General features: G+C 48.6%; 11 protein-coding genes across 11 annotated transcripts; 6 read left to right on the top strand and 5 right to left on the bottom strand.

The window, feature by feature from the left end:
• Positions 1–468: 468 nt before the first annotated feature.
• On the bottom strand, positions 469–1144 carry N7473_005742 (uncharacterized protein; the record flags this gene model as incomplete). Its single annotated transcript, XM_057151682.1, has 2 exons — positions 469–662; positions 715–1144. The coding sequence occupies 2 exons, from the start codon at positions 1142–1144 to the stop codon at positions 469–471; spliced, it is 624 nt and encodes a 207-aa protein (XP_057009487.1).
• Positions 1145–2339: 1195 nt separating this feature from the next.
• On the top strand, positions 2340–3003 carry N7473_005743 (uncharacterized protein; the record flags this gene model as incomplete). Its single annotated transcript, XM_057151683.1, has 2 exons — positions 2340–2850; positions 2912–3003. 2 exons carry the CDS (start codon positions 2340–2342, stop codon positions 3001–3003), a joined length of 603 nt encoding a protein of 200 aa, XP_057009488.1.
• A 1323-nt stretch (positions 3004–4326) lies between these two features.
• N7473_005744 (uncharacterized protein) lies at positions 4327–5040 on the bottom strand (the record flags this gene model as incomplete). The annotated part of the gene is made up of 1 exon (XM_057151684.1): positions 4327–5040. One exon carries the CDS (start codon positions 5038–5040, stop codon positions 4327–4329), a length of 714 nt encoding a protein of 237 aa, XP_057009489.1.
• Positions 5041–5473: 433 nt separating this feature from the next.
• N7473_005745 (uncharacterized protein) lies at positions 5474–7481 on the top strand. Its single transcript, XM_057151685.1, has 4 exons — positions 5474–5747; positions 5803–5919; positions 5971–6659; positions 6711–7481. The coding sequence occupies exons 1-4, from the start codon at positions 5513–5515 to the stop codon at positions 7359–7361; spliced, it is 1692 nt and encodes a 563-aa protein (XP_057009490.1). The 5' UTR covers positions 5474–5512; the 3' UTR covers positions 7362–7481.
• A 592-nt stretch (positions 7482–8073) lies between these two features.
• N7473_005746 (phosphatidylinositol-specific phospholipase C/glycerophosphodiester phosphodiesterase family protein) lies at positions 8074–9357 on the top strand (the record flags this gene model as incomplete). The annotated part of the gene is made up of 2 exons (XM_057151686.1): positions 8074–8339; positions 8397–9357. The coding sequence occupies 2 exons, from the start codon at positions 8074–8076 to the stop codon at positions 9355–9357; spliced, it is 1227 nt and encodes a 408-aa protein (XP_057009491.1).
• A 1039-nt stretch (positions 9358–10396) lies between these two features.
• On the top strand, positions 10397–11707 carry N7473_005747 (branched-chain amino acid aminotransferase, cytosolic; the record flags this gene model as incomplete). The annotated part of the gene is made up of 3 exons (XM_057151687.1): positions 10397–10811; positions 10870–11477; positions 11537–11707. 3 exons carry the CDS (start codon positions 10397–10399, stop codon positions 11705–11707), a joined length of 1194 nt encoding a protein of 397 aa, XP_057009492.1.
• Positions 11708–11973: 266 nt separating this feature from the next.
• N7473_005748 (AAR2 splicing factor family protein) lies at positions 11974–13437 on the bottom strand (the record flags this gene model as incomplete). The annotated part of the gene is made up of 1 exon (XM_057151688.1): positions 11974–13437. The coding sequence occupies one exon, from the start codon at positions 13435–13437 to the stop codon at positions 11974–11976; it is 1464 nt and encodes a 487-aa protein (XP_057009493.1).
• Positions 13438–13872: 435 nt separating this feature from the next.
• On the bottom strand, positions 13873–14847 carry N7473_005749 (40S ribosomal protein uS11). The gene is made up of 3 exons (XM_057151689.1): positions 14715–14847; positions 14563–14635; positions 13873–14414 (listed from the first exon to the last, which is right to left on the bottom strand). The coding sequence occupies exons 1-3, from the start codon at positions 14779–14781 to the stop codon at positions 14102–14104; spliced, it is 453 nt and encodes a 150-aa protein (XP_057009494.1). The 5' UTR covers positions 14782–14847; the 3' UTR covers positions 13873–14101.
• A 356-nt stretch (positions 14848–15203) lies between these two features.
• N7473_005750 (prephenate dehydrogenase (NADP(+))) lies at positions 15204–17332 on the top strand (the record flags this gene model as incomplete). Its single annotated transcript, XM_057151690.1, has 7 exons — positions 15204–15298; positions 15754–15814; positions 15868–15979; positions 16090–16238; positions 16307–16906; positions 16969–17100; positions 17177–17332. The coding sequence occupies 7 exons, from the start codon at positions 15204–15206 to the stop codon at positions 17330–17332; spliced, it is 1305 nt and encodes a 434-aa protein (XP_057009495.1).
• Positions 17333–17574: 242 nt separating this feature from the next.
• On the bottom strand, positions 17575–18197 carry N7473_005751 (uncharacterized protein; the record flags this gene model as incomplete). Its single annotated transcript, XM_057151691.1, has 2 exons — positions 17575–17688; positions 17718–18197. 2 exons carry the CDS (start codon positions 18195–18197, stop codon positions 17575–17577), a joined length of 594 nt encoding a protein of 197 aa, XP_057009496.1.
• Positions 18198–19408: 1211 nt separating this feature from the next.
• Positions 19409–23780, top strand: N7473_005752 (putative cytosolic regulator Pianissimo; the record flags this gene model as incomplete). Its single annotated transcript, XM_057151692.1, has 3 exons — positions 19409–22990; positions 23039–23199; positions 23264–23780. The coding sequence occupies 3 exons, from the start codon at positions 19409–19411 to the stop codon at positions 23448–23450; spliced, it is 3930 nt and encodes a 1309-aa protein (XP_057009497.1). The 3' UTR covers positions 23451–23780.
• Between the last annotated feature and the right edge of the window lie 2615 nt (positions 23781–26395).

Consider the following 26395-nt stretch of genomic DNA (forward strand, 5'->3'; position numbering starts at 1 on the left):
TATGATATCCCAAAAAATGAGTTCTAAGTTTAATATGTAGCTGCTTAGTATAACAATTCAAGAAAGACATTTCATTTCAATAATTTAAGCGCAAGTTGGAGATCGTCTGTACGCAAGTATCATTGTTTTCGGATTTCCACTTGAGGCAGGCAGGTACACATCTTATGGCTTTTGTGTTACAATGACCACAACTTATATAGTGATAATTAGGTTTACTTGTATATAACTCCTAAGAATATAGAAGAGTAGAAACATTCTATTGTCAACGGCTAACTCAGATCAATCACGATGTAAATGGATAACAGGTAAATCAACGGAATAACAGATAAATCAGAGCAAAGCAGGTAAATCAACAGAACAACAAGTAAATCAACAAAATAACAGGTCAATAAACAGAAATTCAAACCAAAAGAGAAATGAGGCTATATCAATTCTCTATCTCACCCGTAATTCTTGGCCATCCGCAATTTAAGTAGAATTGGCCTCGGGAAGAGCATGGTAGCTAACGTCGTCGCTGCCAATCTGCCAGGTGCCACCCTTGGTGTCCTTGTTCTTGCTGCCGTAGCACTTGGAGTTGGTATCAGCCATCTTCATGAGATAGGTCTCACAGTCCGACTGGTTGGGAGTGTGGTCGCCATCCTTCATCTTGTTGTGGATTTCAACTAGAAACTAAGTCAGAGGATGCCATCCAAGGTTTTCAGTCAGGAAGCTTACAGTTAACAGCCGCAGGAACATCACCCTTCAGATAATAGCCGCCCTTGACGATGGCAGCGTGCTTTTGACCATGTCCAATAACCGTAGGCAGGCCATCCTGGCTGTGGGTAACGTGGTAGCAATACTGCTCGACGGCTGACCGGTAGCCCGAGTGACTCTTGCTCTTGTCATCCTCGATGGGCATCCAGTTTTTACCGCAGCTAGAGACGTAGTTGCTCTTACCACGCTTCTCAAGATCATCGGTGCCATCGTTGGTGAGACCCAGGTCGATAATCTCGCGCTTCTCAAGGTCTCCACCGCCCAGAGAAGAGACGCCGTAGTCAATTATCTCTCGACTGACAATGGAGGAAGGCTGCTGGAAGGAACTCGGAGCAGCGCTGACTGCGGTAGCCAGGAGGCCAAGAGGGAAAGCGATCTTGGAGAAATACATTGCGATTGATAGTAAGGAATTTGTAGACGATTGGAAGATGAGTCTTTGAGGTGTTGCTTTGGATAGATGTTTGATGCTGTTGGTGATGAAGATAGCAGAACACGGGGATATTTCCTTGAATTTATATTCCGCCGTTGAGCGATGTCTACTTCGATTATCGGCTAAAGGATGCCATTCCATTGCCTCTGCGCAGATCACCGGCATACTGGCAGCGTGCTTTGTGACTTCACCATTGCAATGCCACTCTATCCTGCCAAGAATTCATCCTGATGAGAATCAGAAAGTGATTCAGGGGGGTGTAAATGAATCCTTCGGCCCCTGTTGCTGTTGGTATTGGGGTCTACAGCAAGGCGTAATCGCATACATTTTAAGATCAGCGAAGCTTGAAATGCTGTATAATTCTATAAATGTATTCCCTAGCATATACTCTTCAGTTGGGGTCGACACATGTTTCATGTCTCTTGGCATATGTAGATGAAGAACCAGCCCCGCAGTATGATATGGCTAGAGTGAATTGCATGATAATATTTTCAAGGTTGTGTATAAAAATAAATAATGAAACAACGATTGCAATTAGTTCTGATTACTCGTGGCAGCCAAGCCAAGCCCCCACCCCCCTGGCCCTCTTGCTAACACGCCTGAGAAGAGAACCTATCCCCACAGTTTGATCTTGGCATGAATGCCGGCATTTCCACACCTTCAGACACAGCCTGCTCAAATCTGTGGGGCCAAGATGATTATATCGTTGAAATTGGTATACTGCTTTAACACATTCACTACTGAGCATCAATCGCTTCACCACCCGAAATAGCCCCATTCGAGTTGGGGGATCATCCTCCGACGCTTTCTCTTCTTCTCTTCAAAATTGCCTCAGAGGGGCCAAAATGATTGTATAGTCGAAGCTGACGTACTGATCTAAGGCATCCTCGAATTAGCAACAACCGCTTCAGCACCCGGAATAGCCCCATTGGAGTTGGGGGATCATCCTTCGACGACTTCTCTTCTATTCTCTAACATCGCGTCGATGGGGCCAAATCAGGGTCACTACTTGGAGTTTCGTTTTTCTGCACAACAGAATCTTGATATAAAGTGATGAAGGTGTGGTCAAAATCAACACCACAACTACCAGCCTCGCAATATCCGAAGTCCTCAAGCATTATCTGAATTCTATCAATATCTTCGTACTATTGTCAAGATGAAAGCCTTCAACAATATCCTCATCCTTCTCTTTGCCCTCCTCAATGTCTGCCTCGCAGCCCATCCCGCAGACCGCTTCCCTGACCAAAGCCAAGTCGACAAAGATAACTACGAAGCCATGACTCTAGCTGCTGCCGAAAAGGGCGTGCAGCTTCAAAACGGCAAACGATACGCCTTCCGCGAAAAATGGGCCCCTGTCTACGGGGAGTACAAGTGTCTGCCTGACTACTCGCATGTCCGCCTCATCGTAGGCCAGTTCTTCAATAGTGCCACACGGTCTGGACGTCAGGCCTTCGACGCCAAGGCCTACGAGATGATCAGCGACGAGGCCGAAACTAAGCTTGGCCAGACTCCAATCGGCGGAAAAGTGGAGTCCCAAGTCGACAATCTGTGGTGGGCGAACCATTATTTCAATGAGAAGAAGCAGCAATGGGTTAAAGTTAGCAAGCCGAGCAAATATGAGTATTTGGGAGAGACCACGGCGACGGATCAGTATATCACGAACCAAGGTATTTCAAAGAGCGATCTTTCTTGCTTATAAGCTCTGATTAAGGTGGCTAATATTTACAGGCCTGGCATATGCCCGCAATTGGCCCACATACAACCTTGCTACAAACAACTGCATGGTTTACACCAAGGAGGTGTGGAAGGACATCCACTAATCGGGCTACTCACCGAGGAGCTGGCTGGCCGAGATGAGAGTTTTGAGCATTAGGAGGATTGAGCTTGGATAGAATGTATCTTGAGATTTGGATTTTGTGGTCTATGTCTGATTTGTGCTGCCTTGTGGAATGAAGTGTAGTGGACTTGCAGAAATACATGTGCTTTCTATATGTGACCAATTAGCCCAATTCCACTTGAAACTGCAGCATTACGCTTGTTTATCTCATCCTGCCGAGTTTGAATATGCGTCATCGAAAAGATTCGTATCGATACCAAGATTTTATGGCAAATACACTGTGATCTTATCAAAGCTCGTGTGCAGAGCACTACTGTTAGAATCGAATCGTCACGGTTTAGAAGATAATCAGAATAAGAGAATAATCAAAGGTCCAATCACATTCTTGTTGAGCACTATTTCCATTCCCTTGAGTAACAAGCCGATGTAAAGGGTGACAGCTGACTCTGCTGGTTTGTCACTCCGGATTGAAAGGCTATGCTGAGAAGCAAAAGAGCCCAATAAAGCCCTTCGAACCAACTGCCAGAAAGACTGAACGGAAGATAAACCTCAAAGTTTACCCTTCTGCCATAGATCAACCAACTTCAGAATGAACCCCTGTTTCGCAAATTGCCAATAGGACTTCCGCTGCTCAGCCGTAGTGACCCCCCACCCAAGAGCCCAGCATGCCCCGACAGCTAAGGCCAAAGTGACTCTTTTGAAAAGGGAGTCACCACATACTGCGAGGACAAGAACAATACTAGCGAGAATGCTTCGCCAGAAAATCAGACTTGTGGAGGAAAGAGTCAAAGAGTCGGTTGTTGGCCCTGCGATATGCCATGTAAAGAAGAGCGTGCTCGTTACGATCGTAAAAGCAATCAATGAATCGGCGGTTTCCGTTAAGAGATTTGATGGGAGAATCAGAGATAATGGAGTATAGAGTGATCCGAGCTGACGGCACGTGGTAACCGTAAGAGCAATTGCTACAGCTCGTTGAAAGAAGATCAACATTGAAGATTCTTGCGCCATGATGATGAACTGAAGACTTGGAGCGTTAAGGGTAGGATTGACTTGGGGGCAAATGTACGAAAGATAACAGAAACTACGTCAAGAGAAAGTAAAGGTCAGGCGTCGGTGGCGGGGGCTGGGGCTGGAGATGAAACAACCTAACAAACGGCCCCCAAATCGGATTTTAACTACTGCGCACTAATAATAACGATGACACAAAAGTACAGCCAAATTGAAAGAGAAAATCAATGATAACTAAGCCACAACATGATAGTAGTTACTAGCACAATCCTTCAATCAGCAATAGAGCCCCCCACAATCACTGGCCCGGAGCAGGCCTGGCATTGAAAAAGACACATTGCACATTGTACACAAGATTGCAAGTATACGCACCCGCAACGCCAAAGCCCACTAGCACCAGTCCAGCGTACTCCTCCTCGCTCCACTCGTCTTTTTGCAGTGCAGGCCCAACTGCGAGAGCCCCCACGTTCAGGACTGATTTGGCAGCCAGGCAGCATACCTTACCATGGTCAACCCGACGATCGAGAGTGCCTGAGCTACCTGCCTCGCTCACATCGTAGACAATGGTCTCCTTGAAATCGGGATGGTTCAGAGAGCGCAGGTCTTCAGTGCTCCGGACAAGATGGTATGGAGCGTCACCTGCCAACAAGGCTCGTTTGTCGAGGAGATCAGGATTCTCTCGAATCGCGTCGAGTTGTGATCGATAAAAGGATTCTTCATTGGAGGACTCCCGCTTGGTGAGGCCGACGCGATGGAAGTAGTCATTGAGACACACATCAGCATTGCCGCTGCATGATGAGGTGCAGCAATGATCCTGAAAGACAAACTCGGTGCACTGGTCACGGCATACTTGGTATTCAGTGCTGCTAGGATTGAAGGCATCTTTGCATTTGTTGAAGCAGCCCAGACGGATCTTGTCCTCGTTCTGATTCAAGCACTTGCTGCAACCAGTTGCATCGACAAGCGAAGTAAAAATGGCTATACCTAGGAAGGACAAAAGTTGAAGACGCATTTTGTGTCACGACAAGTGATATAGAACTTGCGAAGTTGGGAACGCAATAATCAGTGATTGCTTCAAAATCAGACGCACGAGTAGATGCAAATGTCAGATTCGACGTCTTCTGCCGGGTTGAAATACCCAACGCGGTATCACGTCAAGTCTCTGACTCGATATCCTGAAACATTACAGGCATATCTCCTAGCCCCGTCAGACCGCTGCATATTGATAGTCCCGTGTCGATCTATTTCCCAAGACAAGTTCACGCGATCATGATTGCTGAAGGATCATTGCATGCTGAACGGCAATAAGGCATCAGCTAGTGGAAAGGGGCCATAAGGGGCCAGAAGTGCTTGGCATGGGGGTTATGTTGGGTTTTTGCCCCCAGCAGGGAGCTGATCAATGTCAAATTTAGACAAGGCAGATTTGACTGACCTCATTTTCTTTGTGCCTCTTATCAGATCAGCTGATCAATTGGTGTCAATCCATGCTCCATCCCGGGCATCCCTCCCCATCCGCACCTCTTCCCTTTCCCCGCCCCTCTCTCCGCCTCTCAATTCCCATCCATCATCCGTTTTCTGTCTCTGCTTCGTCAAACTCAAAGCCAAACGCCTATCTAGTAGTACTTGCGTACTTACGACAGTTGATTCAAATCTCAGTTATGGGTCAAACCGTGACCAAGGAACCTCCCACGGAGTTTCTCCCGCCAACCCAAACCCGCGGTATGGCCAATTTGGAGTCAAATATTGCATGTCAGAATATACTGACAGACGCCAGAGGAACTTCAGGAACGATTCAAATGGCGTTTAGCAAAATTCTATATGAGCGATGCTCAAAGTGAATGGTTTCAGACTATTTTCAACATTTTCTGCACCGAATCGGACTCAGCGAAATGTAAGGTCTAGACTCTACTATTGCTCAACTTCACAAGCTAACTTGCTACAGTCTGGACGGAAACCGATTTGGAAAATTTCATGACCAGCACTTTTCCTCCTGCTTTAGCCTCATTTGTTGCTGAAGCAGGCCCAATCGTGCACCGTTGCCTCCTGCGGCTGGGGTCGTTTCCGTATCACAATGATCCGCACCATACTCTATCTCCGGATGTGCTGCGTACAGCCATGATCATTTTGCTCGGACTGGACGGAAGAAAGCTTTTGGATCAGGATAACGACGAGGCATCACTCGTTTACCCAGATCGTCTCAGCACGAAACAACGAATTCTGTTGTTCCAGAGCATGGCAAAGCAGAAAGGGACCCCCGGATCATCTCGAGGCCCAGAAGAAGATTATCATCTTCAGAAAGCTCTTGACCTAATCACGTATGGGAACTTCAAGCGCAATAAGCGGTTCCCGACCGCAGTGACTGAAGGACCTGAATATCCCTCTATTGAACATTTTCCTTCGTCAAACTCCACATTGACGAGCGGATCGATCCCGGCAGAGGATTTCAGGCCCTTGCTTCGGTTGATGCTTCTTACTCAGTTGTATGTGGCCGGTATTGACCCAGATAACTTTACGTCTTCTCCGTCGGAGATCGAAGCAGCGACAGAGTGCCTATTGGCGGCATTTTTAAATGCTGCTGATTCACCCGCTGTGCCTTTTACGGCCTTTGACAACATCCTCGGCAATTCAATGGTGCGTATTAGCTGCTCTATGGGCAGCGAAGAACTATAAGCTAATCTCCAGCAGCAAAATACCTTTTTGGGTCTACCTCGAGTCCTCGGGCCTTTACGCTCGGTCAAAAGTTTTCCGTCCGCGACTCCCCCGTCATCAGTGACTGAAGCACAGAAAGTACTGAAAGAATTGTTCACGCCGACAGCCAAAACAGCGCCTCCTCCTAAGGGACTCCTCATGAGTCTCCCTCTTATGAGTCAGCTGTCGATGAGCTTGCCCCAAGACTTCCCCATCGAAACACCAGAAACGCTCTATTCTTCTCCGGAGGTAGATGTTAAGAGTGTGAAATCTTGCCTGTCCGTAACCAGAACAGCCAGGATCCTACTTGTGTCTGGAAAGGCGGGTCAAGAGGTTGCCATATTCGGCGCATACTTTCCCAAGAATTCATCACCTGCCGTCCCGAGAGTTATAGTTCAACTGTCACCAGTTCATCGAACGTTTCATGGTGCTCAAGAGCTAGACGCGTCTCAGAAAACCGAGTTTGAAGACAACTCGCATTTGACTGTTGGCCTTTCGGATATGACTTTTGTGTTGAGTGGGGACTCGGCAGCTGGCAGTTTTATCGCGCAATTCGGCAATGGTACCAGCCAAGAGTTTGCTGTTGATGCTGTAGAGGTTCTGAGCTTTGAGGGATCCATGGTCCGCGTCGATACTTTTGAATAGCCTTCATGCTATATCACTCTACTGAATTTCTACTTTGAATGTTGACAATGGGTTCTTATCCGCGCATCTTCGAAAATAGTAGACCTAGAGCTTTCTTGAAGCGACTGAAATACGGCTCCCGATCCATTTGCTAGAAATTAACTACCCAAACTAGCTCTTCTCTAGATAAAGATGGACAATTAGACCATTCTATCAAAAACACTGCATGACATTTGATGCGGGTGAGTGTGCTGAGAATCATGCCGGCCGTTATTTCGCTGAAAGAGATGCAATGTGTCCGGCACGTCATCAATGTGTGTGACTAGATGTAAACGATGCCCCAAGAATATCCTCATTATGCTGATGAAACATCCTCCGCCCCCAAAGCCCCCAACGGCATCATGTTCAACTCTGCACCGTTGGCCCCTAAATCGCCAGGGCGAAAGTCCTACATGAATCCTCCACTACGGTAAAAATAGAAAACCAAAAAAATTGGTCATTTACTATCAGGTTGGTTCAGATTGTTAGAATTAATTTACCGTTTTGTGTCAGCCTTGGGGTCCAGAAGTTATGGGTCAGTCCGATGTGAGCTCAGGCACCTTCGGCACCTTCATTCTGCGCTTATCTTATATGTCCGTCGATTTCCTTTCAGTAGGCAGGAGATTTACGAGATAAAATTTCTTTTCATGGTGTCCCTACGTTGAGAGATAAACTTGAGAGAAATATTGCAATCATGGTTGTGCCTCCGCTTTTCTACCCTCTTCCTTCTCGTCACTCGGATTCACTGAGCGACACAACTTTGGCAGATCGACAGCTCTCTGATCTCTCTAACAAATCTATACATCCTTGCTATAGAAATGATCAGGAGCGTCCTCGTCGGTGGCTTGTGAGCTTCAAATCAAAACTCAATCCTAAAGTCGTGGGCAAGAAGAAAGCCACACGGAATCGCCTTCTTGTTTCCCTCCTTCTTATCATCATTGTGGGTGGTATTGCTGTACTGTAGGTCTTTTTTTTATCCACCGATAAAGCGTTGATATTAACACATATTTCTCGCAGAGTGTGGTTCTCGCTCGTCCTTACACTGATTGATCGACTCAGACCCTCGGTCCCTTCGAATGGACTACAAAGAATTGTCCAGACATGGAAACAACCCTCGGATTCAGTCACTGCACTAAATCCCTGGCCAAAAGACTTCAGTCAAGGGATCACACCTGTATCCTGTCACTCGCATAATGACTACTGGCGTTCAGTCCCTCTATACGAGGCTATTGCAGCAGGATGTACAGGTGTAGAGGCGGATGTTTGGCTCGACGGCAACAGCCTTCTTGTTGGCCATCGGAAGAACTCTTTATCATCGGATCGTACACTAAACAGTCTTTACGTTGACCCATTGACAACAATGCTTTCCAACCTGAACACCAACTCATCCACGAATACCTCAGTTGGCATCTTCGACCTTGACCCCACGGCAACCCTCAGCCTCCTCATTGACATCAAGACAGACGGGAATGCCACATGGCCAGTCATCCTCCATCAACTAGCTCCCTTAATATCCGGCGGCTGGTTATCCTACTGGAATGGAACCAGCAAGACGCTAGTTCGCGGCCCTATCACCGTCGTCGGGACCGGAAATACATTATTCGATCAGGTAGTTGCAGAACACGATCGATACGTGTTCTTCGACGCCCCCCTGGACGAGATCTCGCAGAACTCTACATACACAACAGGAAACTCTTACTACGCCAGCGCCTCTTTGAAGAAAGCAGTCGGAACTGTATGGGCATGGGGCCCAACAGAAGACCAGAAGCGGACTATGGAGAAAATGATTAGCGCGGCTTCAGAAAGAGGCTTGGTCTCTCGGTTCTGGAGTATCCCTTCCTGGCCTGTGAGTCTGCGTATGAAACTCTGGCAATTTCTGGTTGACAGTAAAATCGGCATGTTGAATGTGGACGATGTGGTTCAGGCGACTAGATGGAATTGGGACTGGTGTATTGTGGCGGGGTTGGTGTTGTGTTAATGAACCTTGGGGGCGGATTCACGGATGAGCTCTTTGACCAAGGCTCTGTTAGGAGCACGAGACCCTTTCTTCAATTTACAGCCTTGTCTCACCTTCCCTGATCAGACAAGAAACCTAAAGAGTTAATTAACCATGGCTGGCTATACGAGTACATCCATTTTCTCCCCAGATTTAGCCCAGATCAATGAATTGCAGCCAATTTCACCATGTCCTAGGCAGACACTAGGTTATGTAGTCCTCTAAACTTCCTCAGACCACAAATTCACTGTGTCTGCAGATCACTTGAAGCCTGCAAGGAACCCACCCCTAGTAAATCACAGGTCCCAATATTACAACCCAAATCTACAATCATTATTCTTCATAGCTTGATCAGTCTCTATCTCATCTACCGCGCCTCTTTCGGCTATCATCGGCACGCTACCGTAAAGTGGATCCCGATCAATCCTTCGATTATCAGTTTCCCCCCGCTTGTTGTCATTGAAGGGCGTGCAACATCCCTGCCGCCCTAGTACGGTAGTACAAGATATCGCACAAATTTCTACAAGGGGCATCGTGTATGATAGTTTGACATGCAAGGCTCTCGTTTTGTAGATAAGTTACGAAGACTATACTTCCTGCAGCGTTCAATTCGATGGAAGCCGATAACGAAAATTTAAAGAATGTTCTTCCCGAGCGGCGAAATGGAGAAAAAAACTTTTTTCGGCTCGGCCTTGATAGTTCCCTGATTCAGGGCCCGGGGCAAACCGATGGACCATAAAATTACAGAGGATCCCTCAAGTTTTGCCTTTCAATTCCTACTCAATAATATACAAATCCAATTTCCAAGCGGCCTGCACACCGACTGTTACACTATCATTCCAATTGCATCAACTCCTTCTCCGGAGAAAACATATCGTTCCCCGCCCTACGACCTGATCTTGGTGACTCACATTGCGAGTTAATCCTAGACATTCTTCTTCAAAAAGCGAAGGAGTGCTCTGGTTATCAATCCTTCAAATCCAATTGAATCCCCTCAACCATATCGTCTCACACATTCACAATGGGTTCTATCGCACCCAATGTTGCCGAGCTGGATGGCTCCAACTTCAAGATCACTCGCTCCACTAACCTGCGGGATGTGCCTCTGCCTGGCTCCCCCGAGGAGTTGAGCCACTCTTACTGCACCGACCACATGGTCACCGTGCGATGGACTGTCAACAACGGCTGGGAAACCCCCGAAGTCAAGCCCTATCAGAACCTGAGCGTCCCGCCCACTGCTTCCTGCCTCCACTACGCCACCGAGTGCTTCGAGGGCATGAAGGTTTACCGCGGCTATGATGGCAAGCTGCGTCTGTTCCGCCCAGACCTGAACGGCGAGCGTCTGAACACCTCTTCTCAGCGCACATCGCTGCCTGGCTTCAAGTTCGATGAGATGAAGAAGCTGGTTGCCAAGTTGATGCAGATCGATGGCCCTCGTATGTGACTGCCTTGCTCTCCTCGCATGTAATCTTTTATTGACTAACACCTCTCTAGGCTGGCTTCCCAAGGATCGCCCCGGCTCGTTCCTGTACATCCGCCCTACCGTCATTGGTAACGGTCCTCACCTGGGTGTTCAGGTCCCCAAGGAAGCTCTCCTCTTCATCATTGCCGTCCCCTGGCCCGACTTCACCAAGATGAAGAAGGAAGGCGAGACCGTGTCCAAGGGCCTCAAGCTCTTCGCCTCCAGCCCCGACTCCATCCGTGCCTGGCCCGGTGGTTTCGGCTGGGCCAAGCTCGGCGCCAACTACGGCCCTTCTCTGCAGTCTCACGGTAAGGCTCAGGCCATGGGCTTCGACCAGATTCTCTGGCTCTTCGGCGAGGACCGCCAGGTCACCGAGGCCGGCGCTAGCAACTTCTTTATTATCTGGCACAATGCCGACACTGGTCGCCTGGAGCTTGTCACTGCTCCTTTGGAGAGCCAGCTGATCTTGCCTGGTGTGACTCGCCGCAGTGTGTTGGAGCTTGTGCGCGAGCGTCTGTCGGAGCAGTTTGTCGGCAAGCTTGCTCCGCTGCAGGTCGTTGAGCGGACTTTGACTATTTCCGAGATTGAGAAGGCTGCTCAGGAGGGTCGTATCCTTGAGTCTTTTGTTTCTGGCACTGCTGTAAGTTGATCGAGGACATATGATGACGGCATTCATGGGAACTAACAATGATTGTACAGTACTTCATCACTCCCGTTGCTATGATCCGCAATAATGATAACGATATCAGCACCCTCGGCAAGGATGGCGAGCCTGCTGGTTACGCTGCCCAGATCAAGTCTTGGTTGGAGGCCATTATGTACGGCAAGGAGGAGCACGACTGGGCCTACGTCGTTGAGGAGGAGGAATAGATATAGAGAGCTATCTATGCTCGATCTGACCCGATATCTGTCAGATCTTTCATTCTGGTGATTAGTGTTTAGATTTTGACGTTTGTTTATGAGCTATTGGGATTCATTGTGTACATAGTCTTCGGAGTCCAGGCATGAATAGAAACATAAAGGCGAACCCTTGTTATGAGAAGTGTCATTGTGTCGCCGAAAGTGGGAAGTGTCTATTATTTTATCTCGTAATCCTGAAAAAGCCGTGTGAGGCTGGTGAATGATAGATCTGCCAATCAATACCTCGTATCTTCGAGGTCCGAGGCCTCATCCTCTTCTTCCAGTTCCGCCACTGAAACATTATCATGTTCCTCCAAATCAACTATCATGGGAGCATATTCACCCGTTTCCTCATCTGCGTCATTATCGGCCATTTCCATCTCAATTTCCTCGCCATCTTCCAGTTGTAGCATTCCCCTTCTCACAATGGAGTCGCGCTTCAGCTCCCAATCATACTCCTCTTTAACCCATACTTCCAATTTGTCAAGCTCCGTCTTGACCATTGACTCAGTTCCCTGAGGAATGACTTCGTCAACCGATTGTCTAATCTTCGTGAGCAGATTGCGCAAGAATTCCCCTCCTTCATCACCATCGATCTCGAAGAGTCCGCCCTCGACATCGTCGCATCTTTCAAGTTGTCGTAGCAGCAAGCGAAGCACCTCACTCATAAACGCTTCTCTATCCATGATTGCTCGCCGACATGTCAAGATCAGCTCGAGCAGTCTTTTCCATTGCTGAAGACAGGAGAAGTTCATCATGGTCAATACCATGAGGAATGTGAATTGGAGCTCTCCGAGCAACTGTGCTTCACCAGTTCGCTCATCGACGGTGACCTCCCCCGGTACACGACTGGAGTACTTGAATACCAAATCACCCAAAGCCCAAGACTTATCCTGAGCAGCTTCTGTCCTTTCACGTCCGATAGCGCCTTCTCGCCACGTTCGCTTCAGATCTATAGGAAGGAAGCCGAACTCTTTTTCTTGCTCCAAAATCTTCCCTGAATTTGGCTCTTCTTCCACGGCCGGCGAGTCAACTCCGGGGATATGATCAGCATCGCGATTGGCCGTGCTGGCAGAAGTAACCATCCACCGCGGATGGCCATCGATATCCACCTCCGGATCGCCAATAATGCGTGACATAAGCTCAGGTGATAGCCGATCCGTAAGCTGTCGCCAATCTCTGCGCCCATCCTCCTCAGTTTCCTCATTTTCTTCAGCTTGACGGGCCTCAGCCGGCGCTGACCCGGGCTTATTCGACAACATAGCTGGGGATACCCGACTTCGAAACCGGAACAGTCCCCCGCTCTGCCAGAGCGCGCCCAGGTTTGCCTTGTAGCGCATAACCTCCTGACGATCCGCGTCATTGTCACCCGTCAACGAAGACAGTGACTCTGTCTGCGTGTCCCATTTCCAAATATAGATCTCCGGAGCAAGTGCTTGCGGCCCTTGCGCTACCACGAGCGCAGTCTCGTTGTCGCCTTTCCCCGCGCAGCTGATATCACCCACGTAGAACCATGCACCACATCGGAGCGAAAAGCTCTCTGTTGTACCGGTGTACAGAAAGTGCCAGCCTCTCGGTAGGTCTCTTATTCCGTGGAAATTTGCGGTGGAGGAGAATGCGACGAGGTCAATACCGACTAGGGTCTTTGGGGGGAGCTGGGGGAGGAGGATTGTCGGTGACGGCTGGTGGGATGGAGGCATTGTTGTTGACGGGGATCCTGGGCTTTCGGGTGTTGCAAGCTCGGTGTTTCCGGGGGTGTTAGGCAAATCGGAGTCGTGTGGGCAGGATCGAGGTGGTTTGCTTGAATAATTGTCCAACTGGGAGGACGCGGCGCGTCGCTGATGTCAAGTCCAGATGGAAAGGAGGGACGGTTCAAGGAGACATAGAACTGATGTTCTCGGACGAGCGAATGATTGTTCCCAGTCAAAGTAATGTGCAGGGAGTACGAGGAAGGTAACTCGCAATGTCTTGGTTGGAGGGGTTCTCACTCGAGATGTCGCATCTTTTTATCGCGGGGCGATAGCTCCCCGCACCTGATATCTGCGCCGAGTTCCTTGAAAATCGAGAAGTCTACAATTAGGTGCAACAATCCTCAAAGAGTACAAATATCTACGAATCTACGAAACGAATAATAATGATATATACTCAGACACAGTCAATTGATTCAAGTGGTCATAACAGACTACCTATGCCAACCGCTAAAACTGAGAAGAACTTTTCAGGGCATGAAAATATCTGAAGACCAGGCAATAAGGGCCGTTCTTCGCGTTTATTCCATCCACAAGTGCAAGTAGACCCTGCAGGAAGCCTCCAGTCCAGCCACGCAATGAAGTCGCAGTCGGAGAAGAAAGAGACCCCACACGTCTACAGACGACGACCGCGGCGACCACCCTTGCGACGAGTAGAGTCGGAGGGGGTGGGGGTCACGTCCTCGATACGGCCAATGCGCATGCCGGAACGGGCAAGGGCACGGAGGGCGGACTGGGCACCGGGACCAGGGGTCTTGGTGCCGTTACCACCAGTGGCACGGATCTTGATGTGGAGGGCGTTGATGCCGAGCTCCTTGCAGCGGACAGCGACGTCCTGAGCAGCCAGCATGGCGGCGTAGGGGGAGGACTCGTCACGGTCAGCCTTGACCTTCATACCACCGGTAACACGGACGATGGTTTCACGGCCGCTGTTAGAGATCATGTCAGCTAGAATTCTTCATTATGTTGTCCACATCGTTGAACGTCCCGCGGCGGCTGGGGCTTGGGGCCTCCAATGGAGTTGACCAGGCCGGGCGCAAACAGGCTTGTGGAGAAATCGGAAGAATAGGAACGTACGAAAGATCAGTGACGTGAACGAAGGTGTCGTTGAAGGAGGCGAAGATGCGGGCAACACCGAAAACGAGCTTGCCTGTTTCATGCGCAGATCGAGTTAGACTGACGATTTTCGAGATTGATCGGATCACACAAAAAGGTCGTTTTCAACGTACCATCACCAGCGAGGGGGCCGAGGGAGACGTTCTCCTTAGCGGCGGCGGGAGCCTTCTTGGGAGCCATTGCGAATGTATGGATGGGGGTTGTCGTGGATGGAATATGGAGGAGAAGAAGGAAAAGTTCGCAAAGTTGAAGATCGAAAAAAGTGGGTGTGTGCCCTCGCGTGCTGCTTCACGGTGATTGGCCCGAGAAGTCAGGCAAGCGAGTGGACCGAAGTTAACGCCTGAGGCAGAAATACGGCAGTAAAGTGGGTCTGTGGGCGGTGAGCCGGTCAGCTTCGCTTGCCTATTTAAAATTTTCTCTTCACTTCTCAACGTTGCTTCCCAACATTGCCAATTGTTCGTCACACTCTTCATCCACTCAATGGGAGCTGGAGTGATCAGACTGAGAACACATTGAGTTTTTCTACTAACTACCAGCCCACGTTTCGAGAGTCTAAGCTCTTGTGTGCCACGACGACGCTGCGAGCGAGAGTCACTGCCAGGATGGGACGCACCAAGCAGGATGCCTCAATCGGCATCATCGGTATGGGCGATATGGGCAAGATGTATTCCCAGCGCCTGAGCGATGCAGGATGGAGGTAAATCCCCACCCTTCCTCACCCGCTGTCTTTCTGTCGCGCCCTGACAGGAAGACGGCTGGCGACCAGCTTGAATGGTAAGCTCCTACTCCTCCTTATTCTGCTTCTTCACTTTCTCTCCCCTTTCCTCCAAATGATGACTTGAGTGCATTTGGCTCGAGCATGGTTTGGCGGTCACCTGCCACGCCATTCTGGTCGGTGGGTGATTGCTGGGCCGTCGATGATGTAAAATACTCGCTACCTTAAATTTTTCGTGTCTGAACTACTTGGAAAAACTTCTTCCATTTCTGCCTCACTCTTGCTGTTTCTCATCAAGACACGGTGCTAACGAGTGATTCTTGAATAGGCTTTTTCCATCTTCCACATGGAATTCCTGATCCTTGCTTCTGCAACCATGCTGAAGCGAAATGAGGAATATTTTTTACTAACATAAATACTATTATTTTCCCCCAAAGAATCAATGCGTGTGACAGACCTGAGAATTATGAATCTCTGCAACAAGAGTTCGCTTCTCAAGTACGTCTCCCGCTGGGACCATCATCCAGCCAGATACTCATATCGTATATTAGCCCTTGGTTACCATATTCCCGAATGGCCATCTCGTTTCCAGAATTAGCGACTTTATTCTTTACAGTGTAGAGGCCGGCGTCATCGACCGAGTCGTTGCACAGTACGGGCCATGTATGTTTTGCGACCCAGTTAAACCCCGTTTGCAAGGCCCAATTCAGGCTTCATATCCCCCTGAAAGGGAAAGGCATATCTTTTCTGACTCGACCATTTCAATTCAAAAGCTACCAAAGAGGGCGCCATCGTCGGTGGTCAGACCTCCTGCAAGGCCCCCGAGCTTGCAGCATTCGAAAAGCACCTGCCTTCTGACGTAGAGATCGTATCATGCCATTCGCTGCATGGACCCAAAGTGAATCCCAAGGGCCAGCCGTTGGTAGGGCACTACCCACGCCGCATTTCAATCCAGACTGGTCTTGGTCATTAACATGGCGTTAATCACAGGTCTTAATTCAACACCGGGCGTCGGACGAAAGCCTCCGATTTGTCGATGAGATCCTATCGTCGTTCGGATCCAAACATGTCTATCTCACCGGCGAAATGCACGATCGTATCACCGCCGACACGCAAGCCGTGACCCACGCTGCTTTTTTGAGTATGGGAACCGCATGGCAGGCCAACAACCAGTTTCCCTGGGAAATCTCGCGATGGGTTGGCGGCATCGAAAACGTCAAGATCAATATCACCCTCCGCATCTACTCGAACAAATGGCACGTCTATGCCGGTCTTGCTATCCTCAATCCGGCCGCCAAACAGCAGATTCGCCAGTATGCCGATTCCGTGACCGAACTATACAAGTTGATGATTGGAGGACACCGCGAGGAACTCAAGCGTCGGGTGAAGGCTGCCGGTGCCTCGGTGTTCAAGGAGGGTACGGAAGGACAAGATCTGTTGTTGAAGGATGAGGTGCTAGATCGCTTCTCTCTGTCCAACCAGACTCGAGAGAAGTCACCTCCAAATAGCCATTTGAGTCTTCTTGCCATTGTCGATTGTTGGTCGAAACTTGGCATCGTTCCCTATGACCATATGATTTGCTCCACGCCGGTACGTATCAAGCAGGTCGCTCATGCAAGTCGCCAGAATTTCTGTTTCTAATCCATTTGCAGCTTTTCCGTCTATGGCTCGGTGTGACCGAGTACCTATTCCGCAACCCCGAACTCCTGGATGAGGCCCTAGACACTGCCATTGATGATAATACTTTCCGCTCCGACGACCTCGAGTTTACATTTGCTGCACGGGTGAGTCTTGAATATGATACTTGGAAACTCGCTCTGCAGAAATATCCTTAGTGTGGATTGTGCTAACCTTTTCTAGGCATGGTCCGATTGCGTCTCCTTCGGTGACTTCGAGTCTTACCGGGATCGTTTCGAGCGGATTGCGCAGTACTTTGCTCCTCAATTCCCCGAGGCTGCCAAGCTTGGAAACGAAATGATGAAGACGATTCTGGAGAAGACTGAGAACAAATCTTAGTATCAGGGCGATGTACGATAGGTCTTGGGATATGCGGGGGTCTTATGCCACTGTATGATAGAAGCCAATACCCAGGAGAGGTGTTGGCTTCGATTTAGCGCTATGAAAACTTATTATATTCTTAATGCAACCTGACTGAATTACTTTTTCCCTACTGTTATTCCCAAGTAAGCCTGAATAAACCATATACAGATTCAATTAAGTTAGATACCCCATTGGAGTTGACCATCCGCCCCAATCCTTTACAACGCAAGAGCGAGCCCAAGGATACCAGCAGCACCTGCAATACCCGCAACAAGCCCTCCAGTAGCACCAGGCGCGCCACCAGTGGACGTCGACGTCCCCGCGATTTTCGACTTAGCGTCTGAGATCCGGACACAGTGACCCCCGTAATCACAGTTGTTGACGAGGAGGTGACAGATGGGGAAGCAGTAGTAGTAACCTCGGTTGCTTGGGCAAGGAGACTCAAATCCAACGCGACGATTTCAGAAGGCTCGACAGCCTTCTCGCTGGACAAAGCGTATTTGGCATCACTAGGCAGACGAGAATACCAGGCCGGCATTATCCCCTCACTCTCCCTCTCGTATTCAGCTTCCTCAAACGCCGCGTCCGTCTTGAGCCTCTCTTCCCAGGTGCTCGGGATCGCCGTTGCCAGGATTGATTTGAGCCAGCTTGGATATAATAAAGAGACCGTAAGGATCCCCTCCGAGGTAGCAGTAGGCAGAGCGGGCTCATCTGTCGGCGTAGAAGTCGCGGTTTTGACGACGACGTCGGTTGGGGTTACGGTTACTTCGCTTGTTTCAACCACGATGACGGGTGTATAGGCCGTCGCTGGGAGGACGAGGGGAAGAAGCCCGAAAAGCATGTTGAGTTGATGGAAAGAATTTAAACTGTTGTATATGTCTGGCCATGAAGGGTTTCGTGCCAGTCGGGATTGATCAAGGTGATATAGGTGAGAAATAACTCAATGTCGATACATCCATTCTCTTTCCATTCTTTTTTGGTGGTCAAGTCCGCTTTTCATATGGAGAGATTTCATCACCCCAGGGAGGCAGTTAGAAAACGAGCGTACCCGAAATTGTTCTAGGGCCCATCTCAGCAACGCCCATGGGGCTGTGGGCTACGCGTACAAGCGCCTCCAAGGCAGGTCATCACTTTTCGATCTAATGATTGACTCGGTTCCAGGACACCGTGCAGTGGCAGAGTCAAAAATAATAAAAAGGCTCGGGGGATGTCAACAAATCTTTGGCTGTCCCGAATGAACCCCTGCAAAGACATTTGTGCCTTGCTATCCAAAGCAATCTCCCGAGGGTGATTCTTCCCGACTGGGGTATTATGATTCTGTTCGTCAAGTTAAAATCGAGTCGGTGATCAAGCACATAAATTATGCACTAATTAGACAGTCCCATACTATCCATAAGAATAGAAAATAGATTTATCCCAAGGTGCCAGGATCTATTTCAAATTTGGTGCCTTGTCTTTCGGCATCCACTCCGTCTCGACTATGCGTGTTTAGCTAGCTGGGCTAGTACCTATATGTTACAATCCAGCCCTCAGGCACGACACACTAATGCGGGGGAAGACGTACTAAATCAATTGGATGTCAACTTACCATGGCAGTCATGAAGGAACACACCAATAGATTATTAGAGGATGACGGAACGGTATGTATGTAGTATTCAAGCTTGGCGGAGAACTAAGTTACCCCAGGGCCCCGGGCCCACGATAAGATGCCTTAGTCATCCATGTGTTTCTCGGTCGCGATCAGGCTGAACCGAAGTGAGTGGGACGAGCATCCGTGCAGATCGTCTGCGCTGTCTCATGTTCCTCTCTTCGTTGACTGCGGGTCAGTTGTGATGGTAACTATTGTTGTTCTCTGATCATCAGGACCTCGACCCGTGACACCGCGGAGCCCTTCCCCCTCCACGTCTCCTCCCTTACGCTCTCCCCCGGACACTCGAAACGAGCCCTTGCTCCACGACGAACCTCCTTCCCCTCTTCACCTCAATGCGGCGTCTCGAACGTTCGGACATTTGCGACAGGTGATAGATAGCCTTGGCGGCTAAATGGAGCTCTATGGCTTCCGGACATAACTCAGCGTTCTCCGCGTCCACCCAGCACCGCGCCTTGGGCGATGGTCGCTCCTCATTCAGTCAGGACGGCGGGTCGGGGGACGGGAGTTGGAATGATGGACTCTCGAAGATTGGACGAACTGGGCGATCAGGCTCCGGGGGAAGTGCCACGACTGGCACGAGAGGAGCCTCTTCGTTGGCGCCGTCCTTCGGCGGACCGGGGAGCTTCAGTGCGGAGCTCAAGAGCATGACCTCCCGGAGCGTCACACCACGACCTGACGGCACATACGGGCGACGAGCAAGCAGATCAATCGGCGAAGATGATCTCCCTACGACCGAAGAGCGCCAGGCCGTCATTCGAGACAAGATTGCGAAAGAGATGAAGATCAAGACTGGGACGGAGAACATGCTCGAGGCTCTGTTGGCAAAACCACCCAAACAGACCAAGGAACAACGCCTCAGGGTGGAGTCTGAATTGAGCTCCTCCAACCGCAAGTTGGCTGAGCTGCATCATGAGTTGGAAGAAGAGCTGCTTCGTGCGCAGGCGCCTGGCACGACTCCCCCTCGAAGCCGACTGTCTAGTCTCTTCCGAACAAGTCCTATGCGCTCACCGTCGCGAAACCCATTAAATATCGGACCAGAGTCTCTTGAGGATGATCAAGACGACGAAGAAGATGGAGACATGGAGTCGCCGACCTATGTCCTTTCGGAAACACTCCAGGCACTGGAAATCGAGGGCATGTCGCCTGATTTCTATGTCGAGCGTGCCAATAACTTAGTCGAATTGTTCAAGCGGCATCCCACTCTCAAGTACGACCTGGCATGGCCCGTCTTTGGCTTGCGTGTACAGGTGATGCTTCTTAGTGACAGCAAGGAGGAGGTTGCAGCCGGCTATCGGTTGACCCGCTACGCTATTGCGGACCGCAAGTCTCTCCAAACGATTCGAGCCCTACACACGGATGAGCTTGTAATCCTGTCACTTGTTAAGGAAAGCAAAGCAAGCATTGAGCGCGAGCAAGCCCTGAAGTTTGTGAGGGCTTTCCTCGACGTCAAGGACGGCGTAAAGGAAATATCTCGTGCCATAGTGCGCACAATTGTTTCTGTCGCCGAACACCACGATGACCGCCTACGGAACATATCTATCATGACATTGGCAGAGATTTTGGTCAAGGACCCTGAGCTTGTTGCTTCGGCGGGTGGATTTGCTGCCTTACACGATGCTCTCGCGGAAGGCACATTTGGCGCCTCGGAGAGTCTAATTTCGAGCTTTTTGCATGTCACCGATACCCCCCGGAGTCGGAAGTATCTCCAAGGATCTGAGCTAGAAGCTGTTCTGGCTCCTTTCACTGATTCACTAGCCGACACCTTGCGCAATGGACGATTGAAGTCTGCCGCGCGTGCAATTTCCGCAATGCTAAAGACCTGGCCGGGTCTGGTGATTCTCGCCAGGCACGAATTCAAGCCACTACACTCTCTCCTCGAATCCCTTCATTACCCTGATACCCAAGCTCGTGATTTGATTCTCGAGCTATTGTTCGATGCCTTGCGGATAAAGCCACCATCATGGTCATCTTCTTTCCTTGCCGGCAGAAGGCTCACAACTTATGGGCGAGTTTCAAATTTGCGGTCCGATACAGACTCCAAGAGCAACCGGACTTATCATGATAGTGGAACAAACAAGTTTGATCTTACGGCACACTTTTCGACTCTTATCCTGGCAGCTTTGATCGCGGCTGGCTTACCTCAGGCGCTCTCAGATCTTATTGAAGATGAGACTGATCTTTCGTTACGACGCAAAGCCACTCTTCTCCTTACCGAAGTTCTCAAAATGGCCCATCATTCGTTGCCAGCAGCCATCAGTGCAAACCTGCAGGTTCTTGCACACCTTCTTCCTCCTGCCATTCAATTCGACATGGAGAAACACGACGTCTCAACTTCGACGATCTTCCAGATCGAAAGCATCAACCGAACTTTGGCGCGCTCGGGCGGATATTCTGGTGGAGCGGGCCGATACAACTTGGATCCCGATCTGTCAGTCTCTTTGCTACCCGGTGAACAGGCCAAAGACAAACTCAGCCCATCCATGGACGAACAAACATTCCGAAACGCCATTCTAGAGACACACGTGTTGAATTCTGTCAACTATATGAAATGGAAATGGGACCTCATCCATCGTCTTGTTGAAGGTCCTCTCACAAACCCCAAACGAATGGATGAAGCGATCAAGGGCTCTAAATTCATGAAGCGTCTTCTTGGGTTCTACCGGCCCTTCAAATACAGATTCGCCATGGTCCCAAACACAAAACCGAACCAACGATATGTCCGAACAGGCTGCGCCTTGATGCGGACCCTCGTCATGTCTGCTGAGGGTATCAAATACCTGGCCGAGAACAAGTTCTTGCGGCAGGTTGCAGAGTGTTTGGCGCAATTGGACCGTATGAGTGGCCTGACTTCTGCATCTCCCTTGTTCTCACGAGAGCAAATGGTCAACACGCTGAGCGGTGGCTATTTTGCAATGCTGGGGACGCTAAGCGCCGATGCCAGTGGGTTGCTCATGATGGAAAGGTGGCACATGCTCAATATGTTCTATCACATCATTGAACTGCAAGACCGGAACGACTTGATTCAGACATTGCTCGGAAATATGGATTATAGCCGTGCAAGCCATCTTCGAGTCATGCTTTCAAAAGCCCTCACCATTGGCTCAAAAGACATACGAATCTTTGCTACAAAGCTCCTCCGGAAATATGCTGTCGGAGATGTCTCACTGTCACCGCAGATGGCCATTGGCAATGCAGAATGGGTCGTTAAGCTTCTTGTGACCCAGCTGTACGATCCCGACGTGACAGTCTGCCAAATTGCTGTAAAGATCCTCGAAGAGGCGTGCAACCAGCGTGATTATCTCGAGTTCGTGGTCAAGTGCCGCCCTTCCCTTGATCACCTGGGAGAAATTGGAGCCCCTCTTCTCCTCCGCTTCCTATCGACTTCTGTCGGCTATCACTATCTGGACGGCCTGGACTATATCACTCAAGAAATGGATGACTGGTTCCTCGGTCGGAACGACTCATATGTTGGCCTTGTGGAAGCCGCTCTGTCCCGTGCCTATGTCGACCAGCCACGGCGTAATAGTTTTGCGCCGGAGGACTTGGTCGACCTGCAAGATGTCGGCGTTGTCCCACCACACTTTTACCGTGAACTTGCTCGAACGGCTGAGGGGTGTAAGCTGCTTGAACAATCTGGGCACTTCAATGAGTTTGCCTGGACGATCCGCGATTTCCGCCTGGAGGAAGAAGACACCGAGGTCCTTCTCAAAGTCAAGGGGTGTCTTTGGGCTGTGGGCAATGTTGGATCCATGGAGCTTGGTGCGCCATTCTTAGAACCAGAGATTGTGCAGCGTATCGTGGCAATTGCTCTACGAGCTGGTGTCTTGACCATGCGAGGCACAGCTTTCTTCGTTTTGGGACTCATTTCCAGGAGCAAACACGGGTTGAGGGTGTTGCGAGATCTAGGATGGGACTCGGCTATTGATCAAAATGGCGAGTCGCTGGGTTTCTGTCTTCCAACGGATTTCCGCCAGCTTTTCTTGGTAAGATGGTAGACTCACCACTACTCTTTCACAAGCTAACTTAGTCAGATTTCTTTTCCTGGACGCCATCCTGATTCAAGACGTACTCCGCAACACAAACTCAAGGAAGCTACGACGGATCCCGATCCCGTCAATCAAAAGATCCTTAAACTCATGGTCGACATGGGAAATACCGTTCTGTCCAAGCGATCGGCGGGTGACTTGCACAGGTACAGTATTCTCACGGATTCGTTTCCCCTCTTATTGACAAGATCTAATGAATGACCCCTACAGCATGAAATCCAAGCAACCTGAACGATTCCACCAAGTCCATCTCTTCCGCAAAGCCCTTTGCATTCTCGAAAGCCATCATTACCGGTTACCAGCCCGACGCTTTGCTATAGACCTTTTCGACAAGAGCGTGATGAGGCGAATCGTCCTCGAAGAAGACTCCGAGTCCGATTCGGACTCATCCACATAGATTCATTCCATCGGATCTGCTGGATAGACCATTTTACATCCCCTTACCATCTTAACTTACCAAGCTCCCACATTGCAGGGACACAAGCCATTTCCTCAGTTACCCCTCCCACAGGACAAATTTGTGGCCTGTGAATCCTTACGCACTCGCGATCTAAGCAATCTCAGTATCTGATCACACGTTTTTGCATGGTGGCTAGTTAGTTGCCCGTGTGATATGGCGTTTCCTCTTCTCTTTTTGTTGCTGCTTCTGTGCATCTGTATCTGGCATGGCGGCGGTTTGGCCTTGGAAACGAGACACTATATGATATCAAATGCATATTATACACACTACCTGTAGGCTTACGACTCGTGTAGCCCATGTTTTGGACCAAAGTCTTGTGACATCAGCGCCTCCCTTGGTGGCGAGGACAAGCATCTTTCTACAGTAATACCCAGAATCTCTGCAGTAATCTCTGCAGGCTCACCCGAGGCTATAGTGACTCAATTCCTGAGGTTGAGTAAGCCAAGGGCCATAATTGAGCATTCGTGAGCCTTTCAATTTAGGTTCAAGCTGAACCTCGGACAAATTCCACGTGTGGCTGGCTCCTCCGCAAAAAGCTTCCATCGGGGAATTGATAGGGACACAACAGCTTTTTACTACTGGCACAACAATTATGTAATACCCGCATCACATAATCAATTTTGCCAAGAATCTTTACCATACATTACCGCAGCAACTGCATTACTTACCACTATAGCAACTACATTCTATCAACTACTACTACTATAAGAGCTTCTCTTTCTTCTACTGAGTCTCACTTTCGCTTCATTCTTCATCTGCTTCTTCATCTGCTTCTTCATCTGCTTCTTCATTCAATAATGGAGCCACCGAATGAAGAGGTCTTTGAGACTAGAGAGCAGCTAATTGCTTCTATACAGCAGCATACACTATCTCATGGCTACGCGATCACTACTATATCATCAAATCTAAGCAGGAATACCACCTTTGGTTGTGATAGAGGCGGTGTTTACTGTGATAGAATCAATGCCTTAGACAGTGCAAAGCGCCGGAAAACAAGCACTAAGCGAATTGGATGCCCTTTTCGTCTCTATGCGAAGAAGCTTAACAATGGTCAATGGGAGATCTAGGTCAGAAACTCTACTTATAACTATGAAGCTGATGATAATATGATTGGTTATTCTATAGCACGACGTCGACAGTTAACTAAAGATCAAAACTAGACTATCCAGTCTCTTTCTGATATCGGATCAAAGCCATAGTATATCCTTAGTCTAATACGAAAAGATCCTACTGTCCTAATTACACTAAGAGATATCTATAATATTTAAACAGACTTAAGACGCAAGAAGCTTGGAAATTATACACTGCTCGAATTTCTAAGAGAAACGCTTTAACAGAAAAATTGGAGATACAAATTTAAGCAGGATAGTGATGGCTATATCCTTTTCTTTATATTCGCTCACCCTGAATCAATTAGACTTGCTAACCAGTATAATAGGGTCTTTTTATTAGACTGCACTTATAAGACGAATCGATATAAGATGCCTCTTTTATATATTATCGGCCTTTCACTGTCGAATTTATCTTTTAGTATTGCTTTTTGCTTTATGCAAAATGAGCAGGAAGAGAGTTATAAGTGGACTCTACAAACCTTTTTTTCGTGGCTTAATCCTTTACCCTTTCCCCTAGTCCTTTGTACTGACAGAGACCTTGCTCTATTAGGTGCAATTAAAGTGATTTATCCGAAAAGTCCACACTTACTTTGCGTTTGGTATATAAATAAGAATGTGCTTGCAAAGACGAAGCAGTATTTCTCTTCGAATAACGAATTTGAAGCTTTTATACAATCGTGGAAAAGCCTTATTAATTCATCCACTACTTTTGAATATTAAGATTAACTAGCTAAGTTTGAGACTAATTTTAGTCAAATTGCCCCTGCTGCTCTTCGATATATAAAAAATACCTGGCTAACCTATAAAGAGATGTTTATTAGGGCGTGGGTAGGGCAATATCTTCATTTTGGAAATTGGGCAACCTCACGAGTAGAAGGCTCTTATGCTATTTTAAAAAAGTATATAGGGGGATCAACAGGTGATATACTCTTTGTTTTTGAACGAATTAACAATGCATTAGAAGCTTAACATTATAACCTTTCGTCTGATCTTGCAGAAGATCGGATTAGAACGCTAAATTTCTGCTTACACTTTCTCTATTCGAATATTACAAAGAGAATATCCCGATATTCAATATCCTTAATCTCTAATCAAGCTTCTATAGCTAAGAGAGCTACCCCTGAAGCACTACTATCTAACTGTACTAATATATTCACTAGGACAATGGGCCTTCTATGTGCTCACCGAATCGCTAGCTTATTATCAACACATCAGCTAATTCCATTAAGCGATATTCATCAATTCTGGCGAATCGATTATGATAATGAGGCATCAGAGTATCTGCCAATACTTGAGCCTATATTATCACTGCCACAAAGGAAACAAAACCAAGACAACACATCAGATCAAAGGGTTATCAAAAAGAAAGCGCTATCAAAGTGCTCGAATTGCGGAGAAATTGGCCATACAATTCGTTTATGCAGGGTATAATAGGCTATGTAAATAATATGAAATGGAATCAGTGAAAGAGAAGCTCTTATAGTAGTAGTAGTTGATAGAATGTAGTTGCTATAGTGGTAAGTAATGCAGTTGCTGCGGTAATGTATGGTAAAGATTCTTGGCAAAATTGATTATGTGATGCGGGTATTACATAATTGTTGTGCCAGTAGTAAAAAGCTGTTGTGTCCCTATCAATTCCCCTTCCATCGGTCCAGATTATCTAAAGTTGACCCGCTCTGATCGCCGATCCCCAACCTTCTAAGGACTCTCATCCCGACATCGCCCTCCACGCTCCTTCAACTACCGCCCCGAATGCATCGAAGAATTCAG

Source organism: Penicillium subrubescens, assembly GCF_028828155.1.
Source record: "Penicillium subrubescens strain IBT 31985 chromosome Unknown utg000004l_segment0_segment0, whole genome shotgun sequence".
Lineage (NCBI taxonomy): Eukaryota > Fungi > Ascomycota > Eurotiomycetes > Eurotiales > Aspergillaceae > Penicillium > Penicillium subrubescens.